Here is a 13,353-nt window from a genome sequence, read left to right as displayed (position 1 = left end):
GAATGTATACCTGAATTTCTATTTGAGTCTATTTTTTGGACTGATGTTGTTACAGGAAGATTGTGATTCTCTATTCTTGGTCACTGACAAAGAATAGAAGATAGACATCAGCAGATAAATAGTATGGAAACTTTATTTGGCTAAGCAAAGAAAAGCAAACTCTCAAGAAGGGAGAACGAGTTGGCTGACTGACATCAGATTAGATAGCCAGACTAGGGTTATCTGAATGGATTTCCTTTATGAAAATAATTTATAAATGATTTTTTCAGTTTTTGGAGCAATTTACATCCATCAAGCAAGGTAAATAAATGATACAATCATTTCTCCACAGCAGCACTTTGAATTGTTGTTCAAAACAATGTATATATTTATGATGTATAACATGATGTTTTGATATATATACACATTATGGGACGCTAAATAGACCATTTAACATGCACTTTCTCACATACTTACTTACAATCAATTGATTTTTGTATACAGAGGAAGTAAATGACTAAGGTTCACTGTTTTACAAAGAAAATTTAATTGAAATGGGTCCATTTACTTAGCTTATAATTTCTTCACTAAACTACAAAAAAGACAGATTTAAGTCAAGTTAAATTTCACATAAAAGTCTGTTTCTACACTTCTTTCTATTTATTTTACTGCTCAATTTGTCCATACATACAACAATGACACAATTTTAAAATAATATACCTTTAATTAAAGTACTCAGGACCAGGAGTTGGCATAATGTCTATGTCGCTGGACTCCCATGTTGTCGACCGCGGTTCGAGTACCAGACTTAGTGGCTTAAACTCACGCTGGGTGCATCTGTGTGCATGTCCAAGATCTTGAGAAGAATGGAGAAGGGATTACAGCATGGCCATCCTCCTGGGGGGTAATATCATGCTTTCTGTCTCTCTGTCTCTCTCCGCATTTCCGGCAAGTGCACGTGCCCTATAGCAAAAACCTCTCAAAAAAGAAATACATTTTTAAAAAAGTACTGATATGTGTTATTCAATGCCCTCAAGATTTTTTTTTTTCTTCTCAATATTGCCTAGGCTATGCTAGATACCTTGCATTTTAACATAAACTTTGAAATCATCCTGAGTATTAAAAGAATTGCTGTTTGTATTCTGACAACTACTTTATTAAATATATAGAAAAATTTAAGAGAAACTGAAACTTTTACATGACATTTGTCTTCCAATCTAGGGGTGTGGTGTATTGGTACATTTACAACAGATACACACACACATTAGCTAGACAGATACCACAATTTTACAGAAATCTAAGATTTCATATCACCACAAGGGAAACAGAATTGAAGTGTCTGTAAGTCAGTCACTTGGATGCTTATTCCCTTTCTGTAGGCAATTAAAATTTAAGATCTAGTCATGTCTTTGATAAAGAAAATCTGATGAAAATGCATAGGAAAAGGCTTCCTTGAAAGTGTAACATACCTACTTGGAGATCTTAACACAATAATGCAGACTTGAGGCACATACAATGAAATTAAGGACAAATGAAATAGATACAGAAAGGATAACTAATACTCAGAATTCAGATGTTGAAATCAAGGAAGACATCTCTCGTTTCCCTTGCCTTCACGCATTAGTGTTTTCTGGTGACTTAACCCATATATAAAAAGTTGTCCACAATCTTACTGTGTTTACTTTCAACATTGAAATTTTTAAATTTTATTTTGATTATGATTATTATTATTTATATATTCAATTGCTGTACATCATTTAGATTGTAAAGAGACTTTACCCAGCGTGATATACACCTCAGTCCACCCTGGTTGAGAATACTACACACGTGATTATCAACAGGTAATAAACCATATCTGTGTCCCACAAGTTAAACAGGAAGTTTGCGCACATTTTTCCATATCCTCTGCAAGGCACCTTTTACCTCTTTGTTCCTCAAGCTGTAGATGATGGGATTCAGCATGGGTATGACTAGAGTGTAAAACACAGAAGCCATTTTATCTGCATCAAAGGAGTGACTAGACTTAGGCTGCATATACATGAAGGATAGAGTTCCATATAGTACAACTACCACTGTCAGGTGAGATCCACATGTAGAGAAGGCCTTCCGCCTACCCTCTGCTGAATTCATCCTGAGGATGGCCACAAGAATCAGAATGTAGGATATAAGAACTATAAAAAGAGATGAAACCAAATTAAATGTGGAACAGATCAATACGAATAACTCGATTTCAAGTGTGCTAGAACATAGTAAAGTTAACAAGGGAAGACTGTCACAGTAGAAATGACTAATGACATTATAGCCACAGAAAGATGAAATAAAAATTTTGATGGTGGTTATTAGAGAGACAACAGCACTGTAGAGATAGGGGATTGCCACCAGCACCCAACATACTCTTCGTGACATGACAACTGTGTAGAGCAGAGGGTTACAGATGGCCACATAGCGGTCATAGGCCATTGCAGAGAGAATAAAAAGTTCGCTAATAATGAAAAAGATGAAGAATGTTAGCTGTGCAGCACACCAATTATAGGGGATTGTATTTTCATTAGCTACAAAATGTACTAACATTTTGGGTCCCACAGCTGTTGAATAGCCAAGGTCAATGAAAGCCAGATGTCTGAGAAAAAAGTACATGGGGGTCTGTAGTTTGTCATCAGTCATAGTGAGGATGATCATGCCCACATTGCCCACCGCTGATGTTGCATAGACCAGAAAGAACAGCTGTAGATGATGGGATTCAGCATGGGTATGACTAGAGTGTAAAACACAGAAGCCATTTTATCTGCATCAAAGGAGTGACTAGACTTAGGCTGCATATACATGAAGGATAGAGTTCCATATAGTACAACTACCACTGTCAGGTGAGATCCACATGTAGAGAAGGCCTTCCGCCTACCCTCTGCTGAATTCATCCTGAGGATGGCCACAAGAATCAGAATGTAGGATATAAGAACTATAAAAAGAGATGAAACCAAATTAAATGTGGAACAGATCAATACGAATAACTCGATTTCAAGTGTGCTAGAACATAGTAAAGTTAACAAGGGAAGACTGTCACAGTAGAAATGACTAATGACATTATAGCCACAGAAAGATGAAATAAAAATTTTGATGGTGGTTATTAGAGAGACAACAGCACTGTAGAGATAGGGGATTGCCACCAGCACCCAACATACTCTTCGTGACATGACAACTGTGTAGAGCAGAGGGTTACAGATGGCCACATAGCGGTCATAGGCCATTGCAGAGAGAATAAAAAGTTCGCTAATAATGAAAAAGATGAAGAATGTTAGCTGTGCAGCACACCAATTATAGGGGATTGTATTTTCATTAGCTACAAAATGTACTAACATTTTGGGTCCCACAGCTGTTGAATAGCCAAGGTCAATGAAAGCCAGATGTCTGAGAAAAAAGTACATGGGGGTCTGTAGTTTGTCATCAGTCATAGTGAGGATGATCATGCCCACATTGCCCACCGCTGATGTTGCATAGACCAGAAAGAACAATACGAAGAAGGGAGCCTGCAGCTCAGGACGGTCTGTGAGTCCCATCAGTAGGAATTCATTCAGCACAGTTTTGTTTTGTTCTTCCATCCAGGCCATTAAGGAACCACAGTGAAAAGAATCACCAAGTCATTGAGCTTCAGGAGAGATCACCTGTTAAAAAATTAGTATTTAAACCATGATGTGTAACATTTTCTTAGGTGAATAATTAAAATGAAACACATTTCCATCATTGAACCAAGATCATTACGGCATAAGATTCAGAGTAGCTATTTTATTTTTATATACTAATTATTATTCAAGCTATATAGAATGATATCATGATTGTTAACAGTATATAACTAGCAAAAGTTTGGCCTGATCTTTCTTTCAAAGATATTTTTCAATTAAAATACACGTAATTGAGACCAGTTGGTGGATGGTGGTTAAGATGGCTTGATTCCACTTGGCTGACTGTGCAGTTTGAGTTCTAGACTCAAATCACTTAAAATTCCACCTGGTGCATGTACATGAGGATTCAAAATCTTTTAAAGATAAATAAAAAAAAAGCAATTGCATTGTGGCCATCCCTTCACATAGGATTTTCTTTTTCTTTTTCTCCTCTCTCTCACTCTCTCTCGAACATGGAACCTTTAACAAATTAAAAACACGTGTAACTTGTTGAAGTATATCAAATATTTAGAATAGCTTTCTGCTTCTCACTTTTGCAATTTCTGTCCCAGTTTCCAAAGAAAACCATTATTAACTCAATTAATAGACTTTGATTTACTACTTCTCATTATAACTCCACATATCCATATACATAAATAGTATTTTCATTCCATCATTCTATTGATCTTTTAAAAATGTGTTCTTTGGCCAGCTCCATGGCATGGTGATTAAGAGAGCCAGATCTCATATGGACAACTGTGGGTCAAGTTCTGGCCATAGCAACTTGAAGAACATGCTGGACATACATGCCAGTATATCCAGAATCTCAACAGGATGCTAAAATGGAGACAGGATAACATCATGACTGCGCCCCAGTGGGATGTGACTTACCTCTAATTTACTCTCTCTCTCTCTCTCTCTGGTGAACCCACATGCCTTCTGGCAATTTTAGAAAGAGCTGCATTCTTTCTTTAGTGCATACCTTTGTGGGTTTTCATATATATAGATATAGATATAGATAGATAGATGATAGATAGATACAGCGAGCATGTGTGTACTCATGGGCAGAGAGAAACAAAGCGGGAGAGAGACCTCCAAAAGGGTCTGCACGACTGTGATGAGCTTGCCCAGTACTGCAGCTCTCAGAATCTGAGTGGCGTGCGAGGTTGTTTCAGGTTCCTGGGCATGAGAGCCATACAACCACATGTGTCTCCTAGCACTGCTGCCTGGTGTACTACCAACTGTTCCAGAGACTGTGCTTTAAACATTGTTCAATGGTATTTTATAATGACTGAAAATAAGTGAGTGGGACTGCAGTAATCCCCACCATAACATATAAACTCTATATAACACATAAACTCCCACAAAAATACTCCAGAGCTTCTCAGTGTAATCTTTCTGATTTTATCCCTGCAATAAATTAATATATCAACCAAATTCTTAATCTCTAATGTATTCTGTGTGAGAACGAATTACTAGCAGTGATTTCAGTATTTGGCTGGTCTCAGTAGTATCTTTGAAATCATATATTTCATGCTGCAGTTATATTTTGTCTAGTACATTTTAAGATTAAAAACTTATTGAAATGAGGCTGGGAAGTAGTATGGTAGTTGAAGACACTGGACTGCCACATGGCTGACCACAGTTCAAGTCCCAGACCTAGTGATTTGCCTTCTCGCTTTCTCTCACTTTGTCTCTCTATCTTGCTCACTGTCTCTCTCACAGTCTGCCCCACTCTGGTCAAATTAAAATAAATAAATAAATAAATAAAGTTAAAATAATAAAAATAATTATTAAAACAAAGTATTGAAATGTATTTTTGAATTCGTCATCTAAAATTTCATGAAAATTACTACCAATATACTAATCCCACAGCAAAATAAGAAATATCACTATAAAACAGGGCATGTTATTTTGATTTTCTCAGGGGTAGGCAAATAATATTTTATAACATAGGATGATAAATGAAAAAGCAGGTAATAGGGAGCAAGAGGAGCCAGGTGATAGATGAATAATACAAAGTACTAAAATTTGAAATGTAAATAAGACAAAAAGTTATTTGATTCAGTAAAGACAACTGGGCATGGCATTGAGAAGAATGATGTAGATTTACCATAGTTTTATTTTTATAATTAATTGTTTTTACAATTATTTGTGTACATCTTTTTTTTTTTTTTTTTTAGACGAATTTTTGCTACAGGGTGCGGGTACTCACCAGACAGACAGAAAGTGAGAAATCACACCCAAAGAAGGATGGTCATGCTACAATCCCTTCTCCTCTTGGGCTTTTGGGCATGGGCACACATGTGTTTGATGTGGGTTTCAAGCCTCTGAGTCCAGGACTCGAACAATGGTCTGTCACATGGGAGTCCAGTGCCTTAACCATTATAACACCCAATAGGCCCCATTCATTGTACATCTTAACAGTGTATAAATGGCTTTACATTTTTTTTAAAGAATTACTTATTTAATTTAATGAATTCATTATTAGTTTTTAAATTTTGACTAGAGAGAGAGAGAGTGAGAGAGAGAAAAAGAGAAAGTGAGAAAATAAGCTACCAGATCCGGGACTTGAACTAGGTCAGCCATGTGGGAGTCCGGTGTCTTAACCACCATGCCACTTGCTGGCCCTGGCTTTAAAATTTTCAATCCTATTCTTTTTTTTTTTTTAGAGAAATTTTTGCTATAGCGCTCATGCACTCACTGGAAACAGGGAGAGACAGAGATAGAAAGCAAGAAATCAACCCCTAGGGTGGCATGGGGATAGCCATGCCACAATCCCTTCTCTTCTTTTCTCTTCTTGGAGTTTGGATATGCATGCACACATGCCCGGCATAAGTTGACAGTAGGTCTGGGACTTGAACTGTAGTCAGCTACGTGAGAGTCCAGTGACGTAACCATTACAACATCTGCTGGTTCCCTTGAATCCTATTCTTAAAACTTTTTTTCATTTTCATCATGTATAATCAAGCATTTTGAATAAACATTTGCAATTAACTTTGCATTTTCTTTCCCTCTATTTTCCCAACTTGTTTTCCCTTCAGATTATTTTAAAAGGAGTTACTTCCAATCATTCAAGGAAAACAAGCACATATGTTACACATAAACACTTCCACAGCGTATAAAAGTGAGGCCCACATGGCAACTCATAAACATCATTTTACTTACATAGATATATAAATCCTGAACAATATTAACATATCTAGATATTAATTTTAGAAATAAATTAAAATTATAATACACTCCAAGTAGAGTTAACCTCAAGTTCATTAAGGAATTTAACTTTTGATAATGTAAATATAATTAATAATATTATCAAGGTAAACTTAGTAACACAATGGATATTTGAACAGATGAAGAAATAACATCATTAAGAATGCCCCAAAACAGTAAATATTTATAATAAAAGAGAATTTTCTTTCCTTAGGGTTTTTGCCATAGGATGCATGTGCTTGCCAGAGAGAGACAGATAGAGACAGTCAGAAGAATGTGAGAAATCATTCTCCTCAAAGGGAATGGCCATGCTGTAATCCCTTCTCCTCCCTCTCCATTCTCCTCCTGAAATTTTGGGCAAGCACATGTGTCTGGCTTGATTTTCAAGCTACCAGGTCTGGGACTTGAACCAAGATCAGGCATGTGGTAGTCCAGGGTCCTAACCACTGTGACACCTACTGGTCCATAATAAAAGGGAAATTTTAGGCTCTGATAAAATATATTATAAATTCTAGACCGAGGACCAGCCTCGTGGTATAGCAGTGATTCGATCTTCAAGGGAAACTGAATATCACATGGCTACTGAGGTTTATATACTTATACCATGCATGAGCGTGCCAGGATGTGATGGGCCAGAGGACTGGAGGAAACCAGTTGCAGAATTACCAAGCCTTGTGAAGAAGGCTCATCTCTATCACTCATTTCTCTCTCTCTCCAGGTCTCTTGCTCTTCCTCTCACATGCTCTATTAAGAAAAAAAATATATATATATATTTTTAAAATTCTAGACTGCACCTACTCATCAATGAAAAAAATGAAAATGTTATTGAAAATTATAGAGATCCTAAATAAATTCATTGAAATACTACATTCCTACATTCCTACTGCTCAGTGTTTAAAACTAATCATCTAGGTACCAGCAGTTGGCATAATGACTATGTTGCTGGACTCCCATGTAGTTGACTACGGTTTGAGTCCCAGACTTGATGGCTTAAACTCACACTGGGCATGTGTGCGTGTGTGCCCAAGATCCCAAGAGGAGAATGGAGAATAAGGGATTGTGGCATGACCATCCTCCTTGGGGGTTGATTTCTTGCTTTCTGTCTCTCTATGTCTTCCTAGCAAGTACATGTGCCTTATAGCAAAAACCTCTCAAAAAAAAAAATTTATGTATGTATATATGTATATAAAATAAAACTGATAATTTAGAGGCCAGCAGGTGGCGCGGTGGTTAAAGTGCTGAACTCTCACATATCTGATCAGGCACAAGTCCTGAATCTGGCAGCTTGCTTTCTCACTTTCCTTCTCTTTCTCTCTGTCTCTCCATCTCTCTGGTAAATGCACATGCCCTTTAACAAATTAAATACTACAAATAAATAGAATTAATTTGAAAAATAATTATCTATTCACTCTGTATCTTTGCAATCAAAATGTTACTAAGAGATTTTGTGGAATTTGACACTGATATGTATATAGAAAATCCCAATGATAAATAAAAGAGCCAGACACTCATAATTGTTAGCAGATACATGCATTATCAGAAGTTAAGAAGTATAAAACTAGAGTTTTGGAGATAAAATCACATTCGCACAAGAATGGACAAACATACCAAGTTACTGAAAAGAAAAAGAAAACAGAAAAAAAATAAGAAAGACCATGATTGTGCAGGACTATGTGAATGACCAGCATGACATGTATGGACAATCTGTTAAAAAGGTCTAAAATGGAGCCTAAGAGATTACTGAACCCCATAGATGAAGAAGGTACATGTTCAGTTAACCTATATAATGTGATATAGATTGATTAAGAACTCAATGTCAAAAAAAAATAAAAATTCAAACTCTTGTAGCTTAATAAATAGACCCTCTGAATGTCCCTACATAAACAGAAGTTTTTTTTTTTAATTATTATTGTTTGAGAGATTTTTGCTATAGGGTATATGCACTCACCAAAGAGACAGAGACAGGAAGTGAGAAATCTCTGCCCAGGGCAGGTAGCCAGGCAGCAATCCCTTCTCCTCCATTCTTCTACCAGGATTTTGGGCACTCATGCACAGAAGACCAGCATGTGTTTTGTTGTGGTGATTGTTATGTTTTTGTTTTGTTCGTTTGTTTATTTGTTTGTTTTTGAGAGATTTTTCTATAGGGTGTGTGCACTCACTGGATAGACAGAGAGAGACAGAGACAGGAAGTGAGAAATCTCTGCCCAGGGCAGGTAGCCAGGCAGCAATCCCTTCTCCTCCATTCTCTTCTTGGGATCTTGGGCACACATGCACACATGCATGGTGTGAGTTTTAAGTTGCTGGATCTGAGTGGTACTCGAACCGTTGTCGACTATGTAGTAGTCCAGTGATATAACCATTACACCATCAGGTGGTCCCAGAGGTCAACCATCTGAGAATACAGTGTCTTATCCACTATACCACCTGCTGGCCCCAAAAGCAGAATTTTCAAAAATATCAGAGTACAATATATAGATTAATTAGGTAGAGTGCAACTGCCCATAAAATTTACTTTAACCAAAAATCTACTCATAATGTAAGCAAAATATGTACAGAAAATTAAATAAATACTCATTGGCAATAACTTAATGAGGAAAAAGACAAAGTCTCTTACTTTAAGTTAGTTAAAAAAAAAAAAAAAAGTTAATATCCAGAGAAAGGAATTGTCCAAAAAAGTGTGGACAGTTTGGTCAGCTTCTCCTCCTACCATCCATTATATTGTGATTTCACGAATCCCTGGAGTTCTTTTAATATCTTTTTCCCCTCTTCACCATCACTACCCCATCACTGACTGGAAGGAAACTGGAAAAGTGATAACAAGTCGGTGACTTAGCTCATGGAAGCACAAAATCCATAGCTACATCAAAAATTGGGTTATGCACCTGAAGGGCAAAGATGCCCCCTTATGCAATTGGTAACCACTAGTCTTAACTGGGTATGATACGAAATTTTGTAAATAATCTCAACTGAAATAAATGGGTCAGTCAAATGGAGAATGTGCTCCTACTCTACATTTTAATTTTTTTTTTTTTTTAGAGAGAGAGTGAGTTTTTTGTTTGTTTGTTTGTTTGTTTTTGCCACAAGGCATGTGTGCCCACCTGAGAGACAGAGAGACAGAAAGCAAGAAATTTGCCCCCTGAGGGGATGGGCATGCCACAATCTCTTCTCCTCCATTCTCCTTTCAGGATCTTGGGCATGCATGCATGTGCTCCTTATATGAGTTTTAAGAGTCTGGGTCTGGGACTCGAACCACAGTTAACTACATAAGAGTCTAGCAACCTGTTACTCTATCTGCTAGTCCCTGGGCTACTAAGGAAAAGGGGACTGGGCAAAGAAGGAAGGATAAAGGTAGGGAAAATTGTGAATAGCTCTAGAAATACATCAGGCTTAGCAGACGTTGGGTGAGTTAGCATTGGCAAATATATGTACACATATTAATTATTTTAAATTACAAAGCTAGGGCAAAAATCTATAGTTGTCTCATGCAACACAGCTGACAAGCTCATGAACCCTGGTTCTATATCTTATTATGAAAAATGCACTTATTGTCTCAGTATAGAAACACAAACTGTAAGGAAGAGGCATTTGTAACTAATAAAAAATCAGTATAAACATTTCCTAATTTGGAGTCTAACGAAAGTGCTGCTTGGCAACTCCTTCTTAGAGAATATCAAGTTTTAGTAACTTAAGAAAACATGTGCATTACTACATTCATGAGCTTTAGGATTTGACGATAATCCACAAAGAACTAATGTTGTTCATAATAATCACTTTTTTATTTCAATATGACTATATTTCATCATACTAGATTCTCACATACCTAAGAAAAACCTATAGTCTGTGATAATGTTGTTTGTGCCATAAAACTGGGACCTTCCTTTATGAAAAGAAAGGTTTCCTGCTCTCTTCTTTCCATCCTCCAACTATACTTTTCCCTACTCAGTTGTGATGTGTGCAATTTAAAACATGAAGAATAGATCGGTGTGAAGACTTTTTAAAATGTATGTAGATACATCATGAAAGAGGAAAGAGAACATCCAAACCCAGAATTAGGAATGTTGGTAGAATAATCAGAAATACGTATTTCATCTTTGCTAGCACCTCCTACTATAAAACTCATAAACCCCTTGACTTGACTTGGTGGCCAGCAGATGGCATAGTGATTAAGGTGCTAGACTCCTACATGACTAACCATAGTTCTAGTCCTAGACCTGGAGGTTTAAAGCTTATGCTGGGAGTGTGTATATGTGTGCCTGAAATCCTGGGAGGAGAATGGAGAAGTAAACTACAGAGTGGCCATTCTCCCTAGAGATGACTTCTCACTTTTTCTCTCTGTCTCTTCAATGAGCACATGTGCCCCATATTATAAACCTCTATAAAAACAAAAACAAAAACAAAAACAAACCAAAAAGACCTTGACTTGAGGGCCAGCAGGTGGTATAGTGGTTAAAGTACTAGACTCTCACATGGTCAATCAGGGTTTGAGTTCCTGACCTGATTTCTCATTTTCTTTCTCTCTGGTGAGTGTTCATACTCCATAGAAAATTTAAAATAATAATAACAATACTAACAGTAAATAAAATTAAATAAATAATTCTTAAAACGAGAGACAACACAAAAACTTTGAGTTCTTGAACAATAGGAATTACAGGTGCATCTTTTAAAAATGTTTGAACTCACTTACTAACACATAGCTCTAAATACCTGGTGAAAACTAGTTCAAGATGAAAATTTCTATTAATGAATTCAGATACGTGATTTGATCAGAAACAGAATACCCAACCCAAGACCATGAAATATGTAAGGCCTGGTAAGTTCACCAATGTTGAAACAGAATACACAAATTTGTTTTATAATTATTCCAAGAATGAACAGTTCCTAACCCCTTGATTGTACTCATTTTAAACTTATTTTTATCCCTGTTAAAAATATATTAGGATATACTTCAAAGCCTTGACTCTCACCATCCATATAGAAGGAACTGCAAATTTAGATAATAAGGGCAAAGGCAAGACCATTATTGTGGTGTGGTAAACAATTAAAATACTTGAAATAGTCTATTATTTTTATTTGAGTTTTGTCATTGCTTGATATAGCAAAAATTGTGATGCCAAAATATTTATTTCCTCATCTCTTTCACTTTGAGCCACCTCTGACTTGGTCAGCACAGTTGGTAGACTTTTCTTGGCAAGCTGGCATCTTTGCCCATCAGACGATTTTGCTCCTTTTCCTAAAGGCAAAGTGTCTGGAGAGCTTCTTAGAACTTTATGAAAAGAAATGAAGAAGTGCCTGGATTTAACCTCCTAAGGAACAATACTCAAACAATGAGGAACAAATATTAATGGAAGAATATGCAAGCTTTTTTTGCTTTACATGAGATAACTCCTAGAAGATTTCTGTAAGACATCTCAAAGTTTCATGAGTGACTCCCCATTGTTTATTACAGTATCCTGTTCTTGGGTGAATCCTTTATTAGCTTTACCCTTTCTTTGTCTCATATTCCCCATTCCCTCTTTTATGCTGCCTAAATAGCTAAGTAAGTAAACATTTTATAGAAAAGTCATTTATTCAGGGGTTGCTCATGAAAGAAATTACAGTCTAACCAACCTAGTCTTGTATTAGTAAGACAAGGCCACAAACAGCTATGGTACAAATGAACCTCTAAGAATCATGATAGTAAGAGGCAATACTATCACACTAATGAATACCTGAAAGCCCTATGAGAAGCCAAGTGAGGAACAGATCCTCAGCTAATATTAATATCCCACACCTGAGCAACAACAGACCCTCACTTAACATTAGTGCTCCACCCTGAACACTAACGCCTTTGTTTAGACAGCATCCTAGGTGGGGCTTTCATGTAAAGCTTACTCTTCTTTTAAAATTTTCCTTGTTTAGAACCCCAGTACACAGTATGAATAATAACAAAAAGAAACAGGTCCCTTACTGCCTTTAGAGAACATAGTAATAGTGTCAAAACATTATAATTTCAGAAAAAATACATAGTTATGAAAGGGGACTATTATGGTGTAGTGTACTAAGTCTCATATTTATGACTGTATTAATATCTATATTTTAGGTTGAAGACAGACGTCTAGAATAGTCATTGGAGCTCACCTGACTGTCTTAATGACCAGCACTGACTACTCACCTGAATGAGGAGTGGGTTCTTGTTCTCTCATGTGATTACTACCTTGGCTGCAATCATAAGAACTTATGAGTGTCTGTCCTTTCTGAAACATACTCCTGGGAGGGAGTGCAATTTCTTGGTTATTCCCATAGCAACTGAAAAATGAAAATGATGTCACTGGGTGTTTTTTTAAATATCTAGGGTATCTTTGATTTCCCTGTTGGAGAACTAGTTGTCTCTTTACGAAAGTCAACTACTTACCTTTTTTTTTTTTTTTTTTTTTTTGTGGGGAGGTTTTTTCTAAAGGGCGCGGGCGATTGACTTATGATAATGGAAAAGAAAGCCAAAGTGGGATGGATGGGAAGTACAGAGGAA

The 13,353-nt window shown here is 36.6% G+C and overlaps 1 protein-coding gene across 2 annotated transcripts; it reads right to left on the bottom strand.

Moving 5' to 3' along the window:
- Window positions 1-1,848: 1,848 nt before the first annotated feature.
- LOC102477545 (olfactory receptor 8K3-like) lies at window positions 1,849-3,575 on the bottom strand. 2 transcript variants are annotated; one of them, XM_027771962.1, is made up of 2 exons: window positions 2,875-3,575; window positions 1,849-2,089 (listed from the first exon to the last, which is right to left on the bottom strand). In XM_027771962.1, exons 1-2 carry the CDS (start codon window positions 3,573-3,575, stop codon window positions 1,849-1,851), a joined length of 942 nt encoding a protein of 313 aa, XP_027627763.1. The 2 variants fall into 2 exon arrangements, with proteins under 2 accessions (XP_027627763.1, XP_027627762.1); XM_027771961.1 differs by having other exon boundaries at window positions 1,849-2,096; window positions 2,879-3,575.
- Window positions 3,576-13,353: the final 9,778 nt, after the last annotated feature.

Source organism: Tupaia chinensis, unplaced genomic scaffold (assembly GCF_000334495.1).
Source record: "Tupaia chinensis unplaced genomic scaffold, TupChi_1.0 Scaffold000242_1, whole genome shotgun sequence".
Lineage (NCBI taxonomy): Eukaryota > Metazoa > Chordata > Mammalia > Scandentia > Tupaiidae > Tupaia > Tupaia belangeri.
This window is presented reverse-complemented; position numbering and strand designations above follow the sequence as displayed.